This window comes from Antechinus flavipes, chromosome 1 (assembly GCF_016432865.1).
Source record: "Antechinus flavipes isolate AdamAnt ecotype Samford, QLD, Australia chromosome 1, AdamAnt_v2, whole genome shotgun sequence".
Taxonomy (NCBI): domain Eukaryota; kingdom Metazoa; phylum Chordata; class Mammalia; order Dasyuromorphia; family Dasyuridae; genus Antechinus; species Antechinus flavipes.
In genome coordinates, this window is record NC_067398.1 from 474,789,977 (window position 1) to 474,816,846 (window position 26,870).

General features: G+C 31.9%; 1 protein-coding gene across 1 annotated transcript in view; it reads right to left on the bottom strand.

Moving 5' to 3' along the window:
- The window catches only part of SNTG1 (syntrophin gamma 1), a 587,999-nt gene that overhangs the window by 323,798 nt on the left and 237,331 nt on the right, over window positions 1-26,870 (bottom strand). Inside the window, exon 11 of the mRNA XM_051973745.1 lies at window positions 8,362-8,400. Within this exon, the coding sequence (XP_051829705.1) occupies window positions 8,362-8,400 (39 nt within the window). The remainder of the gene's footprint in view (window positions 1-8,361; window positions 8,401-26,870) is intronic.

The window sequence follows — 26,870 nt, forward strand, 5'->3', positions numbered from 1 at the left end:
TGAAAAAATAGAATTAATGAAATAAACAAAAAAAGAAATACAAAAGGTAACTGAAAAAGATCAAACATTAAAAACTAGAACAGGGCAAATGGAAGCTAATGATTCTATAAGACATCAAAAATCAGTCAAAGAAACTAAAAAGAATGAAAAAATGGGGAAACATGCAAACTATCTCATTGGAAAAGAGCCAATCTGCTAAATATATCCAGGAGAGAGAATTTAAAAATTGATGGTCTACCTGAAGATCATGACCAAAAAATAAAATAAAATAAAATAAAATAAAATAAAATAAAAAGCCTGGATAGCATTCTTTAAGATATCATCAAGGGAAATATCTCTGATACAGTAGAAATAAAGAGAAAAATTGGCACTGAAATAATTCACTGATCATCTATATATCCCACAAGGAAAACCCAACAAACATTGTTGCAAAACTCCAGAACCATAATCTCAAGGGAAAAAAAATACTGCAGGATTCCAGACAAAAGCAATTTAAATATCAAGAAGTAATAGTCAGGATTGCCCAGGATCTGGCAGGGTCTACAATAAAAGATCAGAGGGCCTGAAATACCATATTCTGGAAGGCAAAGGATCTGGGGTTACAACCAAGAATTAACTACCCAATGAAACTGAGCATCATCTTTCAGGGGAAGAGATGGATCTTCAATGAAGAGACTTTCAATCATTTCTATTGAAAAACCAGAATGAAATATAAAATTTAATCTTTAAACACAGGACACAAGAAAAATATAGAAAGGTAAACAGGGGGAAAATATATCATTTAAACATTAAACTGCTTACATCTCTAGATCAGAAAATGGTATCTATAACTCTTGGGAACTGTACCTCTTATTGGGGCAGTTAGAGCAGGCACCACATGGACAAAGGCTATGGATGTTAATGAACTCTGATGTGATGATATCAAAGAAAAAGACATTAAGGGGTAGAAAAAGGATGTACAGGAAAAGAGGAAAGGAACCAAGGGAGAATATAGGATGGAGGGATGATAATCATAACTGCGAGTTTGAATGGGATGGACTCTACCATAAAACAAAAGCAAATAGCAGAGTGGATTAAAAAATAAAATTCCATAAAATGTTGTTTACAAGCAACACACTTGATGCAGAGAGACACATACAGAATAAAGGTAAAAGTCTGGAACGGAATTTATTATATTTAACTGTGTAAGTTCAAAAAAAAAAAAAAACAGGCGGGTAGCAATTCTTATCTCAGATAAAGCATAAGTAACAATATATCTGATTAAAAGAGATGAGCAAAGAAGTACTTATTAATAACAATTAATAATGATACTAAATGTATATGTACCAAATGGTATAGTGTACTTATTCCTAGAGAAGATATTAATACAGTTACAGGAAGAAATAGACAACAAAACTATATTAGTGGGGAACCTCAACCTTCCCCTATCAGAATTGGATAATTCTAACCACAAAATAAGAATAAACTAAGGAGCTTAATAGAATCTTACAAAGTTTCGTTATAATAGATTTATAGAGAAAATTGAATAGAGATAGATAGGAATACACCTTTTTCTCAGCAATACATGACACATACACAAAAACTGACTATGTGTTAGGACTTAAAACCTCACAATCCAATCCAGAGAGGAATTAGAAAAACAAATTGGAAAATAAATAATCTAATTCTAAAGAATTAGTGGGTCAATGAAGCAAGAATGCCTCTTAACACCACTATTCTTCAACATTGTACTAGAAACATTGGCTTTAGCAATAAAAAAAAGAAAAAGAAAATAAAGGAAGTATAATAAACAATGAAGAAATAAAACTATCACTCTTTGTAGATGATATGATGATATACTCAGGAAATTCTAGAAAACCATCCAAAAATCTATTCAAAATAATTAACAGTTTTAACAAAGTTGCAGGATATAGAATACATCCACAGATATCATCAGCATTTCTATATATTACTTACAAAGCCCATCAGCAAGAGATAGAAAGAGTGATCCTATTTAACATAAGTATAGACAAAAAAAAATTTGGGTATCTACTTGCCATGAAAAACTCAAGAACTTTATGAATGCAATTATAAATACTTCTCACACAAATAAAGTCAGATTTAAACAAATTTGAAAATAACAATTGCTCATGGTTGGGCCAAGCTAATGTAATAAAAATGATAATTCTGCCTAAATTGATCTACTTGTTCAGTGCCATACCAATCAAACTACAGAAAAAAAAATAGAAGTAGAATAAATAATAACAAAATTCATCTGGAAGAACAAAAAGTGAAGAATATCAAGAGAATTAGTAAAAAAAAAAAAATACAAAGGATGATGGCTTAGCAGTACCAAACTTAAACCTATATCATAAAACAGCAGTTATCAAAACCATTTGACACTGGCTAAGATATAGATTGGTGGACCAGTGCAATAGATTAGCTACAGATGACACAATTATCAAGGCCTATGGTAATCTATTATTTGATAAACTCCTAAAACCCAGTTTCTGGAATAAAAACTCACTATTTGACAAAATTTCCTGGAAAAATTGGAAAATAATATCAGAAACTCAGCATAGATGTATATCTCATACCCCATACCAAAATAAGATCAAAGTGGGGACATGATTTGGCCAAAAAGTATGATATCATAAGGAAATTAAGAAGCCAAAGGATAATTTAGCTATCAGATCTTTGGAGAAGGAAGGAATTTATGATCAAAGAACTAGAGAACAAAGCAAAATGAACAACTTGGATTACATTAAATTAAAAAGTATTTGCACAAACAAAACCAACAGAAAGTATGAAAATGGGGCAAAAAAAACAACTTTACAGCCATGTTTCTGATAAAGGTCTCATTTCCAAAATATATATAAAAAACTATGTAAAATTTATAAGAATACAAGTCATTCTCTAAATGATAAAGGATATGAATACACAATTTTCAGATGACATATTCAAAGTCAGCTATAATCATATGAAAAAAAATTGCTGTAAATAACACTTCATTAGAGAAGTTCATCAAAACTTCACTCTGAAGTACTACCTAACCCTTCTCATATTGTCTAAAATGACAGGAAAAAATAATGATAAATGCAGGAGGAAATATGGGAAAACTGGGATGCTAATGCATTGCTGTGAAATGATCCAACTATTCTGGAGAGCAATTTGGAACTATGCCCAAAAGGTTATAAAACTGTACAATTGACCCAGCAATGCCATTACTGGGTCTTTATCCCAATAAAATCATAAAATCAGGAAAAAGACCCACATGTGCAAAAAAATATTTTTATCAGCTCTTTTTGTAGTAACAAAGAATCGGAAAAAAGAGTAATTGCCCATCAGTTGGGGAATGGCTAATAAGTGGTATTATTTTTCTATATATTATAGAGTCAATGGAATATTATTTTTCTATACAAAATTATGAAGAATATGATTTTAGAAAGGCCTGGAAAGATTTACATGAACTGATGTTGATTAAAATAAGAAGAACCAGGAATGCATTGTACACGATATGTGTGATGGTCAAGAGGAAATATGTGTGATGATTAATTATGAAAGACTTGGTTCTTCTCATAGATTCAGTGATCCAGGGCAATCCCAATAGAATTTGGATAGAAAATCTTATCCAGAAAAAGAACTATGGAGATTGAATGTAAGTTAACAATGCTATATTCACTTCTTTGTTCTGACTTTTTTTCTCTTCCTTGGTTTTTCCTTTTTCTTCAATTTTTGTCTCCCAACATGATTCATAAGTCAATATGTATTAAAAAATAAATTTTAAAAAGAGTGGATACATAATTTTCAAAATTGGGGTATATTAGGTATTTCAAAACTTGACATTGTCCAACAAACATCTGATGTTATGTTTAGATTCTGTGATCATGAGGTCTAGAATATTCCCAATATGTACCTAGAAGGTTTTATATTATGACAATATTGGCTTAGAATTAATCCCCTCTACCTCCATATCCATACTTTAATTAGAACACTAAGGTTATGAAACAAAACTATGAAGAAAAATCCCTTCTCTATCCATGTGAATTGGCATAAAACAAACTCTGAAATGTTTTCATTAATTGATTACAGAGTGAGTCTATTTCTCCACACAAACATACCTGCTAAACTCACAGGATTCCTCAATATAACCTCTAATCTTTCCACAATTCTTGATGTCTCTGATATGTATATGTTGTTTTCATTATGATCTTCTGTATCTTCACTCCTCTCTATTCAGAGCTCTTCCACATCATTATCTCTTAATTACATTTCTCTTCCCTTATTTCCTAACTATTATTGTATAGTTTAATTGGTGTAACTTCAGGCTTTTTTCTAATCTGTAATCTCTCGATTCTTTTTCACTTATGTTTTCCTAAAACCTGTCCCTAGGTTAACTTCATTATCTTTCTCCCCTGCTCTGTATTTTTTAATCTTAACTAGGCCCTCAATACCATAAAGAAATAAACAATTATAACTGAATGTCTTGCATTGTTACAGCAGTTATTCCAAACTTTACCTTCTCTCATCAAATTCCCACATTTTTTCCCCTCTCTATAATCTTCAGTTTCTCTTTTTCTTTTTTCTACTGTTCCTTTTTTGTCACCTAAAAATAAGTTTAGGAGGACCTCATCCTTAAAACACTCAAAATGATATTAGGATCGCCTACTCATATTAGGATGCTTTATTTTGCCTTCCTTCTGCATATCAGTTTTTTAAATAAATCTTTTATACCCATCCTCTGGAAAAGGCTAAATGGACATGGTCACACACTCTACAGAGATAGATACACAGGTAAAAGTTGCAAACAAATTCTCATTTCCTTGACTTATTAGTTTCATGTGAATTAATAAGAACAGAAAAAAATAATTTTATTAACATAAAAAATCCTATCTTTTTTAACATTAATTTATTATTAATAGTATATAGTGCTCTTTTATTACAATCACTGTCTTACATGATTAGACATTGAGTTCAGGACTTTTTTTACATAAATATTTTAATTCTTCCTCCTCACAAAATTACACTTTTACTAAAATGAATAGTTCAAAAGTACCCTTGACACAGTAACCATTTTTCCAAGTCTAGCATTTTTAATATTCCATAAATTTTCAAGGGGGTTAAAATAAACAAACTATTGAAGAATCGTTTCTCCAGATTTTGTAAAAATGTTCTAACCTTTTATGATTTGTGGCATGATTCTAGGTTATACTTCAACATTCCCTCTCCATTTGGGAATTTCCATGATTTTAGAATAATTTCTCCCAGATCAGCAGTCATTGAATTGTGTTGGTTAAAAGCTATAACTTCTGTATATTTTCCTTAAAGTAAGATTCATAACTTAAAAGAATAAGTTTAAAAACACAATGAACAAGAGAACTGAAATATATATTGTGCAAGAAATCTGAATTCATATGTCAGAAAAGTAATAAAAGGCAAGGAAACCAACTCAAATCTCTTTATTCTTGTAAAAGTCAAATATTTTGAGTCAGCATAGTTTCAGAAGAAAAGAAAATATGCTTGCATGAATATTATTGGTATGAAATGAAACTACAATAAGTTTAGTTCTTCAAATAATTTTCAAAGCAATATAAAATTTACTGGGCAATCACCTATTTGTTCCTTATATTACAGATATAACATAAAATCATGTTAAATAGAATAAAGAAAATATTTCCTAAAACAAAGTTTTATTCAATCATAATTCTTAAAACTATTTTCATTGAGTTAATAATATCTAAATTAAAAAGATAAACATATTGCCATTATAAGAATTTATGTCAACTGTGACCTGTTCCTTCATCTGACTGTTTTAGAGTTATGTTCAGATAGATAGATAGATAGAGATGTAGATGTGTATACAAAGATGCATTGCAAACACAGAGATACATAAATGTGTGTATATGTATATGTATATCTATTTATGCACACATATATCTTTCTATCCATATTCATAGATAGATACATAAATCTTGTATTGGTATCAAATTCATACTTTATGATTTTTCAATTCTAGAATCATTCTCTAAAGAGAGAAGGCAGGATAGATTTTGATATTGTACTCACATATATACCATTTTTTTCTTTCAGCTTTCTCATAATTCTGATTCAATTAATAATTTATTTTAAAAATATATTCTTTAAGTTTACTGAACACAAAATAATAAAAAATGAACCTTCTCTTATCTTTAAGAAGCTTACTCATTGACAAATACTCTAAGTTTTAAAAGAGAAAGAAAGGAAATTAACATCAGTCAAGTGAACAAGATCGCAAGATCCTAGAACATTTTTCAAAAATATTTTATGAATTTGGAAAGACTACAAAGTAATTTGGGTTCATCATGACATTGCAGTACTAACCTAATCTTGCCTCAACTGGGGCAACTAGATGACATTGTGGATAGAGCACCTGCACTGTAGTTAGGAAAAATCTGATCTCAGATACTTAATACTTACTAGCTATGGTACCCTAGGCAAGTCATTTAAACCCAATTAACTGAAAAAAATTCTGAATAATTTGCATTTGTTTTTATCAACTACACTAATGGATTAGAACTTCAGAAAGTTACACTACAAAGTATTTTGTAACAACATTCTTAATAGAGGAGATTGATACATATTAGATTAGAATTGGAGACAGTGAAGTGGTTCAATGGAGAAGAGAGAGCTTGGCTTGGAGCAAGGAAAACCTGAGTTCAAATGTGACCTCAAAAATTTATGAGCTTTGTATCCTGAGCAAATTACTTAATATTTGTTTGCTTCAATTCGCTGGAAAAGGAAATGGCAAATGACTCTTATATCTTTCCCAAGAAACCCAATAGATAGTTTCAGCACAATATGGTCCATAGAGTTTCATAGAGTCAGACATAACTGAACAAAATTAGAATTAGGTGATTTGGATTTGCTTAGATAATCATAATCAAGTAGTTTTAATTGATAAATTACTGTCAACTTAAAATCTCCAGTTGAGTGCAACAACAAATAATAATTGCTTTTTATTTTTCAAAATATATGCAAAGATAGTTTTCAACATTCACCCTTGCAAAATCTTTTGTTTCAAATTTTTCTTCCTAATCCCTCCTTCTCTCCTCCTCTAGACATCAAATAATCCAGAACAGGTTAAGTATGTTCAATTCTTCTAAACATATTTTCACATTTGTCATACTGCATAAGAAAAATCACATCAAAAGGAAAAAAAATGCTAAAAAAAACCAAGCAAACAAACAATATCAAAAAGGTGAATATATTATGCTTTGATCCACATTCAGTTTTCATAGTCCTCTCGCTATATATGCATGGCTCTTTCCATCACAAATCTATTGGAATTGCCTAAGAAACACTTGATTGTTGAAAAGAGCCAAGTCCATCACATTTGATCATCAGGTAATCTTATTATTACCGCATATAATGTTATGTTGGTTCTACTCACTTAACTTAGGATCAGTACATATTAAATCAAATCAAATTTATTTATTTTTTAATTGTTTAGATAGCTCACTAGGGGTGACTGGTTATGTTTAGCTTTGGGAAAACAGAGTTGGTAAAGCAAGTTAACTGAGTATCTGAAGAATTGTAGTACTGAAGAAAAACTGGAAACATAAGTGATATTTGTAGAGATATAGATTCAGGCTAAATATAATATGTTCTCCAAATTAGTGTAATTTTAAGTTTTAATAATTTGAGATTGAGGGGAGTTCTAGTAATTATAGTTACTCAAGAGCAAAACAGACTCCTTAAAGAGAAAGCATGATCTCCCTTACTAAAGCTCTTCACAGCAAGACTAGAATTTAGTTTGCTTGAGGGGGTAGAAGGAATTGTACTTCAGAGTAGTTGGAGCTATATGTTCTGATTTCCCACTTAACTCCAAGTTTCTATAAAAGTGATTAAATACCTTGAATTTTCCTTCATGATACTAACTTCAATGGCATTTAAAGCAGGTGAATGTGCTTAAAGAAATGATTTTCTGGATCACTAATTCAAGGTTCTGATATTTGAGGTCATCTATTTGAAAATAAAGAAAGATAATGCTAACTGCACATACATCTAGATCAAAACCAATTTTTTTATGTCTAAACGCAGACACAACTTTACATTTGCAAAAAAAATCATCATTATTTATTGCTAGTACGAAGATAATGAATATAATGAAGAAATACATCTCACATGAGAAAAAAAGCAAAAAAGAAAGACAAAACAAAACAAAAATAGAATACCTTGAAAAATAAGAGATGAATAGTCAACTATCCCACTTTGACCATAAATTACATTCATTACTATTATATTATATTATATATATATGTATAAATATATATATATATATATAGATAGATAGATAGATAGATCTATATACATTTGATTTCACAAGTATTTTTTTTGTCTTACCTGCTGGTTTACAGGGAAGTTTCTGTTGATTTTTTTAATCTGTAAAAAGGGAGAAAAAATAAAACCTCAAAGCATGGAAAGACAATACAATTTAATATTAATATAATATAATAACCCCAATAATTTTTTTTCTGGAAATGATATGTACAAAGGTGCCTATATTGTCAATAATTATAATGCAAATACTTATCTAATAATGTATAATGTCTACCAAATGCCTGCTTGTAAGTGTAATTGCCTTCATTATTAAATATAATTACAATTTAAAAGCTCATATGAAAATAATTCAAGGGGATCTATTTATGCTATCCTGAGAAATATTGTGCTAGGTACTTTATTTTTCTAGTTCCTAGTTTTCTTTGCTATAAAAAAGATGGATTATACTAGAAAATTCCCATTTTCTTATCAACCATTATCTTTTCTGTAGTCCTTTGGTTTGGAAACCAGAACCCCTTATAAAAGCCCTGTCAAGAAAGAAAACTGCTCATCAATACTTTATAGAAATTAAAAAAAAAATTATAACTATTATTTTAATTTTTAAATATACAGTAGAATAAAAACTCCTAGTAATATCATTTCTTTTTTCCAAGCTATCCACCATCTTGTTGCTTTTGACTTTTATGATTGCTGAAGAAATAGGCAATCTAAACACTGAAGGATAAAATATGTCTATCTATATACTGTCAGTCAGACCCCCAAATAGAACATAGCATTTACACTAAGCCAATTTAATATATGACATTTTATCATAACATAAGCTGAATCTTCTGAGAAAACATTTCCTATATTACCTGATACCTAATCAAACATTTCCACCAAAATGGCAATACTCAAGAATTATTTTAAAGTAAACCCCATAATTCTGCTGACACTTAATGTAAAATGTCTTATATTAACACTATTTTTTTTACTCCTCTACTGAGTCTTCAGCATAATGTGGAAGTAAGTCTGGATTCTTGAAGGATATGTCAGATAAGTGCCAGCTTTCACAAGTCCCATTATATTGGAGGCAGGGAGGCAAGAGGAAATGAATATAGATTTAGGCACTACCTAAGATTAATTAATTCCATAGTGGGCAACAATTGAAAAGTTGGCCACCAGATTATTATTTTTTTCAACATTGATGCAAGGATACTCCTTGAAGGGAATTGATGGGAATGCCCACATCAGTTTCTTTTTGTTTCTTTTTGTTTGTTGTTGCTGTAGTTATTAAGTACCAAGGGATTCTATTTTTCCCTCTATTTCTTATATTGTTTCTATAAACATTCCATATGATACAATTTCCCCAGTACAAGCTATTTTCTTATATGAGTTTTGACAAGCAAGTAAATTGAATTTGGTGAGGGAGGGCTATGCAAAATCACTAATATCATTTCTTCTCCAGAATCATTTGGGTCCAGTATCCAGATATAGATCAAAATGATTGAAAATAGTTCTGAATGCAGTGGAAGATTTTGACTTTTTTAAACTAAAGTCTTTAGCAGGTCTCAGTTTGACTGAGGCAACCACTCATTCAGTAATTAAAAAATGAAGCAAAAAGTGGCTTTTTTAAACCTAGTCAAAAGAATCTTGCAATCACAGATTTAAGCTAGGAAGGAACTTAGGAAAATTTTAGTCTGACCTCTGCATTTTATATATGAAGTAGCTATATCTCAAGGACAACTATATGGTGCAATGGGTAAAGTATCATCTCTGAAGTCAGGAGAACCAGAGTTCAAACATGACCTCAGCACTTACTAGCTACGTAACCTCAGGCAAATATTGCTTCCAAAACCAAAACCAAAGAAAAACAAGTCAAATAAATAAAACAACTACAACAAAATGATATGTGATATAAAAATCATTCTTTTTCCCATCTGTGAAACTGAATAGCTTTTTCATGAAGAAAATTAAAGTGAATAGGGCAAGAAGGAAAGCAAAAGAGGGAATATTTTTTGTCAATATTTTTAAAAAGATTTAGTTTTTTAAGATTATCACCAACTAACAAATTTATGACTCAAGCCATTTCATAATAGAAAAAAGGTAAAAGGATATAAAAAAGTTGTCTTCACAAGACATGCAAACTTTTAACGATAACAAGCAAGTCTAGAACTATACATCATTCCCTATTCCTTTTGCCACCACAAAGCCACTCATCAATTGAGTCTTCCAATCTAGACACCTGTAAATTCTCAAGATAAGACATCCCTTCCTGGCTATCATTCTTCCATATGTTTTGTTTTCTGCTTCTTGAAGGAAGGAATGTTGTATCACTTTTGTGTTTGTATTTCCAGCTTTAGAATATTTTTTAATATAAAATGAGAGCTAAAAAAATACTTTCCATTCATTCATTTAATTAAAAAACAGGAAAAAAACAATAACAAGCAAGATTATTTTGAATCACTACTAAAATACTAATTAAAACATCTTTGATATTTTAGTTTTCATACAACAAATTTGCAATCATGATAGAGGGAGGGAAGAGCCAATGTTGGATTTTTTGGTGGAGTTGTGCATTGAAATAGCTATTGTGGAATTCAGTATGGAACTATGCACATTAATGGACAGTTGACTTAACTGTGAATTAGGTTTAAGAATTTTAGAAAGCAGGAATTATAAGAAAGTGACTGCAATGTACATTTCTTTAGGCATATACTTTAAAATGATCAAAGATTTTTTTCATGTAAAATCATTTTTTCTGGTGATTTTCTTTTATTATTATTATTATTATATTTACAAGATATATGCATGGGTAATTTTTCAGCATTGACAATGTAAAATCTTTTGTTACAACTTTTCTCTTCCTTCTCTCCACCCCTTCCCCCAGATGGCAGGTTGACCAATACATGTTAAATATGTTAACGTATAAGTTAAATACAATATATGCATACATGTCCAAACAGTTAGTTTGCTGTACAAAAACAATCGGACTTTGAAATAGTGTAAAATTAGCCTGTGAAGGAAATCAAAAATGCAGGTGGACATAAATAGAGGGATTGGGAATTCTATGTAATAGTTCATAGTCATCTCCCAGAGTTCTTTTGCTGAATGTAGCTGCTTCAGTTCACTACTGCTCTATTGGAACTGATTTGGTTCATCTCATTGTTGAAGAGGGCCATGTCCATCAAAATTGATCATCATATAGTATTGTTGTTGAAGTATATAATGATCTTCTGGTCCTGCTCACTGATCAAAGATTTTTTTAAAAAATTAAACTCATATGTCCCAAAATACAAAATTTTTTCTTGGTAGTAGCAAAGTAGGCCAAATTAAATAGATAATCATTAATTGGGGAACTATACCCCAAGTTTTGGTACATCAATAAAATGTATGATTTTCTTAGGGAACTTTTGTGCCTTCCCTGAAGCATGAATATCAACATGAAGAAGACATTTATCTATTTAAAAGTATAAAGAGAGATTTTTTTAAAATAATAGCTTTTTATTTTCAAAATGTATGCAAAGTAGTTTTCAGCATTCACCCTTGCAAGACTTTGTGTTCCAATTTTTTTCTTCATCCCTTGCCACCACCCCCTCCCCTAGACAATAACTTATCTAATATATGTTAAACATGTGCAATTCTTCTAAATTTAATTTAGATATTTCCACATTTATCATGCAGTACACGAAAAATCAGATCCAAAAGGGGAAAAATGAGAAAACAAAAAACAAGCAAACAACAATACAAAAGGTGAAAATACTATGTTGTGATTCACATTCAGTCCCCCAATCTTCTTTCTGAAGATGGCTTTCTCCATCACAAGTTTATTAGAATTGGCTTGAATCACTTCATTAGTGGAAAAAAGCTACTTCCATCAGAATTGATAATAGCATCATTTTGTTAATGTTGTATACAATGTTCTCTTGGTTCTTTTCACTTCACTTAGCATCAGTTTATGTAATTCTCTCCATGTTCCACCCCCCCCCCCCGAGGCAATTGAGGTTAAGTGACTTGCCCAGGGTCACATAGCTAGGAATATTAAGTGTTTGAGACCAGATTTGAATTTAGGGCCTTCTGACTTCAGAGATGGTGCTCTATCCACTTCTCCAGATCTTTCTGAAATAATCCTGCTGATCGTTTCTCATGGAACAATAGTATTCCTTAGCATTCATATACCATAACTTATTCAGCCATTCTCCAACTGATGGGCATCCACTCAGTTTCCAATTCCTTGCCACTACAAAAAGGACTGCTACAAACATTTATGCACATGTATGTCATTTTCCCTTTAAAATATTATTCTTGGGGAAGATTCTGGGAAGATGGTGGAATAGGTTGATAAATTTCAAGCTCTCAGATTTCACCCACAAATAGGACAAATTTGCACCTGTGAACATAGAGTGAAAAATCAAGACTTGGGGCAGAATGGTGATCCTCTTAAAACAACCTGAGAAGATCTGAAGAAAAGTCTTGGGGTGGGGATTAACCTGCCAGAAGTGCAAATACCTTAGGACTAGCTCCCCAGAAACATCTAGTAGGGATCCGTTGGACTAGCTGGGTGTGGCTGAAGCCTCAACAGGAATCACAGAGATTTTCACCTCCAGGATTGTTTGTGAAGTTGGATTTTGAGTCTGGAAAGACTGAGTGACTCTCAACTGATTAGGAATGCCAGGCCCAGGTGTGCTGTTGAGACTTGGCCCTGGGTGAGAAAGAACCACCACCCTGTGAGTGCAGAAGTAGCAGTGCAGGGGTATTGCTCATTGTGAGCACTTGCAGGAGGGTGGAGCCCTTAGTTTGGGGTTCCTGGTCAGAGTTCCTGGTCAGGATCTTAAAGGAAGCTTGAGGCATCAGCCCCCCCTACACACACACACACCTTTTGAGATATTTACACCAATACCTCTTATTTTAATAAATGAATCAGCAAATAAGAAAGAACCTCACCAGTGAAACATATTATGGGTACAAAGAATACTGGTAATTATCTTCAGAGATCACTTTGGTTTATAAAAAAAAAAAATAAAAAAAAATAAAAAACTTCTACCCCAAAGAGTAATGTGAAATGTCTCCCTGCCCAGAGAAAATTTATAGAACTCAAAAAAAAATTCAAAAATCATGTGAAAGACATTGAGGAAAAACTATGGAAAAAATTAAGACCATCTAAGAAAAACAAAAGCTTATAGAAAAAAGTTAACCAACTAGAAAAAGAGGTACAGAGTTTCAAAGATGAAAAAAAAGCTTTGAAAATTAGAATTGGGCAAGAGGAAGCCAGTGAAGCAGAGAGACCAAGAAATAACAAAACAGATTATAAAGAATGAGAAAACAGAACCAAATGTGAAAAAATCTTATTAAAAATAACAGATCTGGAAAACAGATCAAGAAGAGAAAATATAGGAATAATTGAATTGCCAGAAAATTCTGACCAAAAATAGAAGGTTGACATAGTAATGCAGGAAATAATCCAAGAAAATTGTCTTGGAATGATAGAACATGAAGGGAAAGTAGAAATAGAAAAAATCCACCAATCACCACCTCAAAGAGATCCTGTGTGGAAAAACAAATTTCAAAATTTCCAGATCAAAGAGAAAATTTGGCAAGAAACAAGAAAAAAACACAATTTAAATATGCTAGAAATACAATTAGAATTGTACAAGGCTTATCAGTAGGTACAATAAAAAGACTGCAGGTCCTGGAATCATATCTATCAACAATCAAAAGAACTAGACCTGTGACCAAAAATATCATATCCAGCAAAATTATCTAATCATGAATGAGAAAAAAAAATGAACATTCAACGAACTTACAAATTTTTAGGACTTTCTATCAACCAAGAACAGAAATTTTAACATATAAGAGACAATATGAAAGATCAATTTTGAGAAACTTTACATGGATAAACTGTTTAAACATGGATAAATTATATTTTATATATGTATATATATATATATATATATATATACACACACACACACACCCTTATATATGTGTACACACACACACACATATATACATATATATGTATGTATATAAGATTCACATCAACAATAGGGGAGCCCAAAAGAAAGACTGGCAGAGCTAAGGTAAAAATATCAATCATGTTATACAAATGAGGTGCAGAAGAACAACAGACACAAAGGCATTAGAAAGGAGATGAGGGCTCATAGTTCTGAAAACCTTCTCACATCAGGAATGGGTTCAAAAGGTAACACTACATAGATACCATGAAGGTTATATCACCATCCAAAATCTATAAAGAAATAAAGAGGGAAGGATGAGTAAATGGAAAAGCAAAGGGTGAGCAAAGAAGACAAGGGAGGGATCCTGGAATAGGAGGAGATTAAGTAATAGCAAGGCAAGTTAGGGAGAAAAATTTAATTAAAGAGGCAGAAGGACAAAAAAGACATGTATGTGAGGGTGGGGTAGGGGTGAGTATGTATATATTTCTATATATTTCTATATGTATACATAAATATATCTTTTTTTGAATGTAGCTTGCTTGGGTGTGGGGGGAGGATGAAAAAGGGAAGAAAAGAATAAGGGAAATAAGGTGAGCAGCAGAGAACCAAAGAACAATTTACAAAGAAGTAAAGAAAAAATGGTCATTCATGAATGTAATTTCTTGTACTAATATACATACTTTCTTGATCTGGTAATTTGTTGTTTTATAATATGAATCCTCTCTGATATTCTGCTTAATACATGATAATGTTCTCTTTTGTTTTGCTTTATTTTGTTTTGTATTTTTTTCCATTTTCCATTTGTTCTTATTCTGTTTTTTTTTTCACACAAAAAAATAAAAAAGGGGGCAAAAAGTAAAATGTTATTCTTGTGCCTTTATATAAACTTCTATAGAGATTATTGTGCCATAATCTGAAGAATTCTTGTTATTAAGAATAACTGAAATACTAAAATAGAAACAATGAAAATCCTTAAAAAGTATAAATTTAATAATGAAGCAAACAATATAAAATTATTTCTCACATTAAAAAATAGCAATTGTAAATCAAGTAATGAACAATAATATTTTCATATTTTTTTATGAACAGATAACTCTAATGTCCAAGCCATTTTCATCAGTTGAGGAAAAATGATTTTTTCTTTAAGATTTACAAAAACCTTTTAATAAATTACCTTACTTCATTTTTACAACAATCCTGTGGCTATTCTTATTTTCATTACACTGATAAGGAAATTAAGGTTGATATTCACTGAATAGACTAAGATCACACAGCTAATCTTTTTCAAAGATGATATTCTAACCTAAGTATTCTAGATTTCAGATTTACTAATTTACCTGAAATATCAATTGTATCTCATTTAAAGAAAAAAAAGTTTTACATGCATATTGAAACTATATTGCCAAGATGATGAAATGTTATGTTATGACAAAATGAAAAATTAGTATCATCTTGAACAACATGAATACTTGCCAAAATATAATGGCTAAAAGAGATAAGATGGAAAAAAAAAACAGTTATTGTAGTTTCCATTACAATGAATATTGCTTATGGGGTAAATTACTGAAGTTATCAATCACAGTTGACTTGGTTTTGTTGTTGTTGTTTTCCTACGAAGTAGGCTGAAAGTGATTTAAAAATCACAGGAAACGTGTCAGCCTGTAAATCAGAAATGCATTTATCCTGTTCTCATGTACTTTAAAAAGAACTGATATGCGTAGGGAGTAAAATGGCAGGTAGTATGAACTGGTCTTAAGGAAACTGTTTCAGAGAAAATAGAATATAATTTCTTTTAATTCTTAGACTAGAAAAGATGGAAAATAAATTCCATATCTGTTTTCTTTATACCCTCTTTTGAGGAGAGAAGCAGCATATTGCAGTGGATAGAACAGTGTGTTTGGAGAAAGGAAGAAGAAGGTTCAAATACTTCAGATATTAGTTTTGTGGCCTTACACACCACTAATTTTGTGCCTTACTTCATAACTAGAAATCAAACATTGTGATTTAATATTTTATTTTTTCTCTTATTTATAAATCTCTGATTTTATATTGGCAGAGATTATATCTTACATTACTTTGCATCCATGACAATTGACACACTATAGAATCATTTGCAATAAATTTTATCATTCAGATGATTAAAATTTATCATTTTCTTGAATCAGATTGCTCATATCAGTTTCCTCTGAGCTCCAATACAAAATTAAACAGATCTACTATGTTGATTCATATAAGAGATTTAAGGTGAAATCTTAATAATAATTTAGAAATTATCTCTAATGCCTCTCTTCTTAATCTTATACTTGTTTTTTTCTAGATAAGTTCCAATTCATCAATATAGGTTTCAAATTCTCCTGATTTACTGTACTTCTCAGTTTCAAATAAGTCATGACTGATACAATGAATAAAAAATAGTATGCAAAAAGAATGGTTGCTTTTATTGGGTAAAACAGGGCAAAACATTTAAATAGTGGCATAAGATATAATTAAAATCACTTCCTGCTATTTTCTTATTTCCTGCCAATGTCATGCACTTGAAAGATCCTCCTACCACCCAGGTAGAGATTATCCTCATGGAGTTAGGAATTCCATTATGTCTGTAATATGGAAAAATAAATAAATTTATAGATATGTATAAATGTATATGTGTGTACATACACACATATACATTTATACATATCTACCTATTCCTATATATACATATGTGTATGCATGTGTACATATATGTATGCATTTGGAATGTGCATGCATATGTAGAGGGATGAAACTATTGAATTCAATGCACTGAGGTCAGGACTGCAGAGTGCTTGAGGCTAACTACCTATTGGACAGTACTTTATGGGCATATGCTTGGAAAATGGTCCTTTTCACTATTGGTACTAGATCAATGATTGTAGGATTGTATAGAGGATTCTAGAAGGGATAAGGAGGTGGAGAAAAGCTAGCCAGGGACACTCTTGGCAGTAGAGGAGGGAGGAGGAAGGTCACAGAGAATCTGCTTCCATTCTGTTCAATCCTGTGTCTGGGGACTGAGAATAAAGATTAAGGACTTTTGCTTATCCTGACTCTGAGTGATTCTGGGGTGTCCTGGGTGCTAGTGTGGTCGTTACATGCATATATATTGTGTAATAATGTAATACACACACATTAAAATTGTGACTTACTACAATTGAAATGGTCAAGGATATGAACTGAGAATTCTCAGATGATGAAAATAAAGTCATTTATTGTTATGATAAAATGCTCCAAATCATTATTGATTAGAGAAATGCAATTAAAGCATCTCAAATATCTCAAATTGATTAAGATGACAAGAAAAGATAATGATAAATATTGGAGGGGGTATGGAAAAATTAGGACACTAACAATGCATTTTTAGTCAAATTGTGAAATGTCCATTCTATGTACCAAGGGCTACAAAACTGTGCATACTTTGACCCATCTCGTATCACTATTGGTTCTGTATCCCAAAGAAATCCTACAGAAGAGAAAAGGTCTCAAATGTAGCAACTTTTTGTGGTAGCAGAGAATTGGAAAAAAAGAGTAGATCAATTAGGGAAGTGTTGAATAAGTGATGGTATATGAAAGCAATGAAATATTATTGCTAGTTTAAAAAATTATGAACAAGCTGATTTTAGAAAGGCATGGAAAAATTTACATGAATTGATGCTAAGCGAAACAAGATGAACCAGAAATACATTGCACACAGTAACAGCAAGATTGTGCCATAATCAACAATTAAGCTTGGTTGTTCTCAGTAGTTCAGTGATTCAAGGAAATCTCAATAAACTTTGGAATAGAAAATGACATCTGCATCTAGAAAGAGAACTATGGAAACTGAATGTAAATCAAGAAACACAATGTTGACTTTTTTCTTTCTGTTTTGTTTCCTTCTGTTGTGGTTTTCCTCTTTTATTCTGATTTTTCTCTCCCAATATGATTCATAAAGAAATGTATATTTAAAAAGTTAACATGCATGTAAAAATAAAATAAAATACATACGTGGGAAAAATTGGGACATTTTTAGCATGCAAAAATAATGCTGCAAGGAGATGGGTTAGATTACACCCATTATTTTAATGTCTATGCATATGTATGTATGTATGCATGTATGCACTTATACATATTCAAATACATATACATATATGTATATGTGCATATATATAAACATACACACACACACATATATATATGCATACTAACTCCTTAGTATGACCCTTACTGCCAGATGATTTATAATTCCCCCTTCCCCTTTCCAAGATCATCTCCCTAAGAAAGTCTGTTATGTGTTACATTCATGCCTCTTTCTTTTACCATGAGTACCTTTAATATTTTGTGGTGTTCTCTTACTTTTGCATGCTGAAATTGAGTCAAAGTTTAATTGTGAAATGTCACTTCATGGTCTTAACAACCAACCAACCAAAAAAAAAAAAAAAAAAGATTGATTTTACTTACCAGATAAAATCTTCTAATGAATTTGTCCCTTAATCATAGCTCCCCACGTCTACTAAGTTTGTTCAGTATGCTTTTCTTTGGACAGCTTGGGCTACATTTTAACCTCTAATGAAACCAATGGCTTTTGTTCAATTGTCATACAAAGACAGTATTTTGATTTTAAAGTTTGGAAACTGTAGGCTCTATGTAATTAATAATTGAAAATGCTATAGACATAACTGTCAGATTCTAAGTTCAGCAGGGGATTTTTAGTCTAGGGAAAATTCTGTGTTTATATATAAAGAAAATCTTTAATCACAGCTCAGAAAATTCTTTGGAAAATAGTGATTCCAAGATAGAAAGATGCATGGACATCTTTAACAGCATGCAAAGTTCAAAAAATAAACATAGCCATCTGTCTTCAATAGCAACATATGTAGTCACCATGAAAGTTATTTGTAAACTATACAATCTACTTGTTATTTGACTATATGTGATTTCTACCCCATGAGCTCCTTAAAGAACAAAAGCAGAGTACTTTCTTTTTTTTTTCTTAACTTGGTATCTAGTAAAAATTGTCATGTATACAGCAAAAATAGAAGCAATAGTTGCTGATAATAATCATATGACTGACTCACGTGTGCTCTTTTTATACAGATAAACTCGGTAAGGACAGGCACTATTAAAATGTTGCATACTATTTGAAAAACAGCAACTGTTTGTTAACAAGTTTGTCTATAACCAATATTTACATTAAAAAATTAAGATTTGAAAGATACATTATGAAGGTTATCTCATTTGGTCCTCATGGCAACCCTTAAGGTAGGTACTATTAGTATCTTTATTTTAGACATGAGGAAACTGGGATCAAGGCAAGTTAAATAAATTTACCAAAATCATATAATGAATAAGTTGCTGAGCTTAGACTTGAACTTAGATCCTCTGAATTCTACTAACCAGACTGCATTCAATAATATTATTCATTCCTTTTCATTTCTCATCTCCAGAAATTTTCACAGGCTACCCTATCACCCCCATTTCTCTTGCACTATTATTTTTTTCAGTATAATCCATTATTTCAACTTTTGAGAATCCCTAGTTCTTTTCAAAACCCAGTTCAAGAAACTTTTACATTAGGCCTTGGATGATATTCTAAACTGTTAATATCCTTTTAAAAATTATTTTACAGTTACCCTGAATATATTTTATATGTCCATATGTTATTTAATCTAGTAGATTGTTTTTTCCTTGAGACCACACTAAGTTTCCAATTTGTTTTTGGTACCTAGTGCAGTTAATACTCTATTAATATTTGGTAATTGGCTGATCTTTCTTCATTATAATATCTAGCATGATATTTTGAAAATCATAAGTATTCAAATGCTCCCAAGTAATTTAATGCATTTCTTGGGCCATTTATGCCACTAAAATCTAGTAAATATAAAAAAGAGCAATGAGTATTATTCATTTCTTTGCTATTGTGGCTATTGTTGTAGATTTTTTCTGCTTTCTATTATCCATAGCAATATCCTAAATTCAGCTGATGATCCATAATTACAGTTGGCTTGTAGTCAGGATACATGAATCCCTACATGATTAATGACTATAGCAATGATTCCCTCTCACCCTGCTCTTAAACCTCAAATAAACTGCCAATAACCTATTTTGGATGCATGAAATACTACCATTAGAAATGAGTTATTTCAGGTTAAATAATTGCTAGATATAAAATGAGTTCTTACCAATAGATACTTAACTCATGCCACAAGATTTTAGATCAAGGATAATAAGTAATGCATTTGAATAAATAAACTGCAATCTCCTTTTTAACTCTCAGATTTTATGATTCTCTGATAGTAAGGGTATATCTTAGGGATCATTGGTTTGATATGTTCTTAAAGTGTTAGGTCTATTCAACTAGGGAAGATGGTATAGTACGAAGATACTGAATGTCTTGAAGAAACATTTTTGTTATTTAACTACTCATTCAGTGTTAAAAAAAATCCTGCAAGTAAGTAAATGAGCAGATCAAATAAAAAATAAAATGTTATCAAATTTGTTCGTATTTCATAAGAGTTTCTAGATTTAGAAATCGAAGGACTCTGAGAGGTATCTAATCTAGCTCTCTCATTTTATATGTTATTTCTGTTAAAGTTTCAAATTTATTTTATTGCTCATCTCCAGTGCAATAGTTAGATGTACCTCAGGACATAATTATAATTCTCTTACCTATTTATTTTTTTATTAATACTGTGCATATGTAATAGAGATTTCCTCATACACCACATTCTCATCCCTACACACAACCTTGAAAAACAAAGAAAAACAAGTAAACAAAACTAACCAATAAAACCAATACAATAGGTAACCATGCTTCACATCATATTCCCTTATATGTTCTGAGAAGAGAGAGATATGCTTCATCATTTTATCTTTTATCAACAAGATTATTTTTTACAATCAATATTTAGTGACTTATTGTTTTACATATATCTATTAGTCATTATTCACCTAGAAGGGGAGAGAAAGCAGGGTTTGGAGTAAGGAAGACATAGTTCTACTTCTGACATTTAATAGTTGTATATAATTGTCACCCATTTAAGCTCTTACTGATCCAGAATTCACTGAGATTATAATTTTTGGAACAAATGATGGTCTGATGCAGTATTTAGAGTTTCCTCACTATGAGGTTCTATTAACAATTTCCTAAAGACAATTCAATCTATGCTACTCCAAATTAATTCTTTAACTACTTTGTTGTCCATAGGTGCTATATCTACATATGTCTCTATAAACACACACAAAAAAATTGTATTTATATATATGTATCTATTTTTACATATCCATACACACACACACACACACACACACACATATGTGTGTGTGTGTGTTTATATACTTAAACAAATATATGTGCATGCAAACACACATATATTAGTGTGCATGAACACACACAGACATGTCTTTCCAAATTCATGGCATAATTTGTGCACTACTCATTCTTCTTCCACTTGGTCTTTCACATGTAGACTCTAAGGCCAAACTTCTTTGAATAATAATGTGTCACTTCTAAGTGGGTCTCCAGTATTCTAGAACTTGACAAAAGCAGAATATTAATCTTCAAGCAGGAGTATTTAGAAGAAATACTTCTACTTTGACAATGCTAGATTTCTTACCATATTGGTGATTTTTTTTGGAGAGAAACGGTGTATTTCTCTCTGCTTATATCTTGCATGATATATACTGTTGTGAGCTTTTTGGTGAGCTTTTTCTTCTCAAAAAGCAGCCAGGTGATAAAAGTTCAGATCTTTTATTATCCCAATATAGCCCGGTTAGCTTAGAGGCCTATCTCTCTGCTTGGTTCCAAGAGCTCTCTCCGAATGTCACCAAATCCAAAGGTCTGGTCCTTCAGCCTCTGCCTCAGTTTTCTTCAGCCTCCAGCCAGCTCCAACTCTTCATGTCATTCCGCTGAAATCTCGACTTGTAGCGTCTTCCTCTCTCTGAAGAACACTTCTGCCACCAGCCAGCCAAGTGGAAAATATTCTGCCTTGCCTCGGAGAGAGGGCTTCTGACGTAACTCTACTGAAATCTGACCGAGAGCTTCTGTCTGTTTCTTTTATCCAAGAGGGAGGAATTGTGGGATACAAGAGAGAGGGATTATGGGTTTTCTCCCATAGTGCTCTCTGGCCCAACGAGCTTCAAGGGAGGTGTGAACTCATTGAACTTAGTTCTACTTAGTACCTTGTTTCAGGTTCTGGCCAAAACAACTTCTTGTAAGATTAGATCAACTCTAATTACTTAGCAGTTAGTAAGGATTCCAACATCTCCCCCTTTCTTTTGTTTTAAAATATAGGGGGTTTCTGAGGGGGTATACATAAATCCATCAATATGGGCCAGAACTTTGTAACAGATATACATGGTATACATAAATCCATCAATATGGGAGGCATTATACATAATTTACATGAGCACATAGCAATATAACACAGGCTAGTAGTAATGTAACAAATAACATGAATCAACATGAAAATTTAACTACTGCAAAAAGTCTCATCAACAATCTTTCATCTCAAGAAATCCAATGATTCTTGCAATTGCTTAAAATACATAAGCACATAGTAATATAACACAGGCTAGTAGTAATGTAACAACATAAATCGACCTGAAAATTTACAAATGTCCATAAGTCCTAGAAATAGTCCATAAGGAATCCATTGTCCATTAGTTCATGTGCCAGGAATCTAATAATTCCTGTAAGCTCTGAAGTACTGCAAAAAGTCTCATCAACAATTTTTCATCTCAGGGAACCCAATGATTTCTGAAGATTTTAAGAATCCTTTTGACAGTCTCATTGTCAGCCATCTGATTCTTTCTTCATCTGTGGAAATATAAGCAGATCCTCTTCCCCAAGCACTTAACCTATCTAATTCTCTTCTATTTACCACTTTTGGGATTTCTCCTCATCATCTGGTAATTACATTGGAGCTGTTTGCATTGGATATTGTCTTGTTGTCTTAAAAGGCCTGTATTCTTCCCAACTGTAATCCTGATTGCTTTTCTGTTGGTTGATGACATCAGAGTTCTGAATTTCTAAAGTCTCTCTGGGTGTAACCTCAGCTGCTATCATGCCCCACCTGTCCTTTGATTGATACTTTAGAGCTGGGCCCTGCCTCTCATTCCTCTGGGTCAATATACATTTAGAGGCCCAGTGAAAGCCTTGGTTATATTTTGGACATGGGGTTTTGGGTTTTCTCTCACCCTGTCTTCTCACTTTATCTCGATTTCTACATTGGGCTCTTAGATGTCCAATTTTTCCGCACTGGAAACATCGACGAGTTTCTCTATAATTCCTTTGCCAAGAAGGACCTTGTCTTTCCAAGTTCACCATAGTCTGGGCATAATAAGCATTTGTGCCCACTGTGGCACAGCGTCTTATGATTTCCTCTAAAGAAGCATTTTTGTCTAGCCCCCATATAATTCTCTTGCAAATCTCATTGGCATTTTCCTTAGCCAAATGTCTAGTCATTATTTCTGTTGCTGCATTGTCTCCAATGGTTCTTATTACAGCTGTTTGTAAACGTCCCACAAAATCTGCAAAAGGTTCATTGGGACCTTGCTCTATTTTTGTGAAAGCATTATTTCCATCTTTCTGTCCAGGGAGAGAATTCCAAGCTTTTATTGCAGCCTTAGAAATTTGCTCATACACTATTATGGGATCAGATATATCTTCTCCTTCATTTTTTGCTTTAATTAATGCCTCTTCTAATCTTGTCAAATTCTGCTTTACAGGAGAAGTTGACTGTGTTTCTGTCTCCCTCCCTCCCCCTTGTTCCACCCATGAACGGTTAATTGCGGGGGGAGGGTCATGAGATGTGGAATCACTTAATTCCTCCTGCTGTGAAGTATCATACTCAGAATTGTAATTAACTCCATTCTCATCTGATTCGTCCTCCTTTTCACCTAGTAAAGTTGGCAATTTTTCCTCCTGTACTTTCCTTTTCATCATTCTATCACTTAAATAACTTCTTATAGCCAATTGTATTACATTATATGTATTAATTATTGAGTTAGGCCCATTTTTATCATAGAATTGACAAAGATCCTCTCCAACCAATTTCCATTCATTTAGATCTAATTCCTTATCAAGAGAGAAACAAGGACATATGTCCTTTACAGTTTGTAAAAGTTCAGTGATTTGCTGTAAACTTATAATTAAACCTTGGCTTTCCATAACTTTGACAATGCTCTCTAAACATTTTCCTTGAACAGAAACAGGCTGTTTTCTAAATATCTGTCCCATCTTAGATGAAATTATACTTTAACTCTTTTAACAAAATTTCTTTGTTGTACTCACTCTAATTTCTGGGTTGAAGATTCTTTTCCACTGGATCAGGATCAAAGGTTTTTCCACTTGAATCAGGATCGGAGCTTTTCCACTGAAATCCACTGAGGGGTCTGTCAGTCCCACATTCAGGGTGCCAAAATGTGGTGAGCTTTTTTCTTCTAGCCTGGTTAGCTTAGAGGCCTATCTCTCTGCTTGGTTCCAAGAGCTCTCTCCGAATGTCACCAAATCCAAAGGTCTGGTCCTTCAGCCTCTGCCTCAGTTTTCTTCAGCCTCCAGCCAGCTCCAACTCTTCATGTCATTCCGCTGAAATCTCGACTTGTAGCGTCTTCCTCTCTCTGAAGAACACTTCTGCCACCAGCCAGCCAAGTGGAAAATATTCTGCCTTGCCTCGGAGAGAGGGCTTCTGACGTAACTCTACTGAAATCTGACCGAGAGCTTCTGTCTGTTTCTTTTATCCAAGAGGGAGGAATTGTGGGATACAAGAGAGAGGGATTATGGGTTTTCTCCCATAGTGCTCTCTGGCCCAACGAGCTTCAAGGGAGGTGTGAACTCATTGAACTTAGTTCTACTTAGTACCTTGTTTCAGGTTCTGGCCAAAACAACTTCTTGTAAGATTAGATCAACTCTAATTACTTAGCAGTTAGTAAGGATTCCAACAATATACAATCAAGAAATTATTGATAAAATTTATTTCTTTGTTATATCTCTTAAAGATTCCTGAATGATTTATGGGTTAATAGGAGATACTTTGTTGGAATAGCCTTTAAAGTAGTGCTTTATTCTATTAAAATAAATGATTTCTCATAATCAACAAATGATAAGTACTGTGAGATTTTATGTTCTCTACTTCTTATGTGCATTTTAAAGGTAGTAAAAATACTATATATTGTTGAATATCATTTGTGAAAACTCCTAGCTCTCTAGTATTAAAGATGATATCATGAAGATTTTTGTTTATGTAAGAAAGTACATTGTTCTTCTCAGTTAAACTATTTCATTGGTATTAATAAGGTTTAAGTATTTTTCTATTGTTTGGAGTCTGTCTTAGTGCTTTTTCATTGTTCTATTTCCAGCAGAGATCCCTTCAATGTATGCTTGTTCATATCTTGCTACTTTCCACCTTTGTTCTTGTTAGTACCATTTATACCTCTTCTATAAGCACATCAGAATTGTCATGATAGAATCAAAGTGGCTACACTGTCCTTGATTATACAAAGCAACTTGTTATATAAATCATTGGGAATCTTTTTATTTTCATTTGTTTTTTTTTTTCTTATCCTCCATTGCTTTTCATATTTAACTGCCCCCAGGATTACTTTACTTAGTTGGACCTTTGATCAATCTATATTTAAATTGAATTTGTTTTTAAATGATTTTCTCAATTTTAAGAAGTGGTCCTACTTACAATTATTACATAGTAGTTTTGTTATTATAGAATATCCATTCTGCTCACATCTTTCTTTCTAAATAAAATTTATGAACAAGTTCATAATTTAAAGTGATATTATCCTTTGCCACCCTTTCTCTCTGCTTAGCCATTAAGTTTCATCTTCTGACTGTTTTTTTTTGTACTTATCTCATTATGAAAATTTATTTAATCAATTCAAATTCTGAATAAACTTATTGTAATTGATTTTGACATAATTTTATTATTATCCATTTATCATTATAAAGTACATGTTTAAATAATTTCAAATTTTGTGAATTTCATTATATGATATAGCTTTTTCAAATCATCAGTCTTTCTCCTGACTAAGTATAATCTTTGCTCTATGAAGTTAGTGGTCTGATTGTAAACTCAAAAAAGATTTGGGGATGACTTATACATCAGAAATGGTTTGATTCCTATTAAAATATTTTTGTCAATAAATTTTTTGGCATGTCCACAGCTAAACTATTCTTTTTTCTCAGAGAAAAAAATTAATGTAGAGACACAATGCTTCTGTGTAGTCTGACAATCTTTTTATTTTTCATTCCTTCTTCATCCATGCTTTCTGCTACATTTCTTCCTATCCTCACCTATTTCTCTTTTAACAATTAAGTCACTAGATATCAAAACATATGTGGGTTTAATTTGAAGCTTCTACTTGACTTATTCAGTCAAGTAAGTTATTCACTTAATTTCCCTACCTTTTCATCCTCTGCAAATAATAATAGTGAATAGGCAGCAATTATTTTCACTGAGATTACAAGTTCATGTTTTTTTAATGAAGACTAAATTATTATATTTAATATTTTTTTGCTTCAGCTTGTGAAATAAAATATTTCCTAGATAAATAAGCAAATATTTTTCAGTTATTTATAATTATGTATGTATAACTAGATTGTATAATTATGCACAATTACACATAATTAAA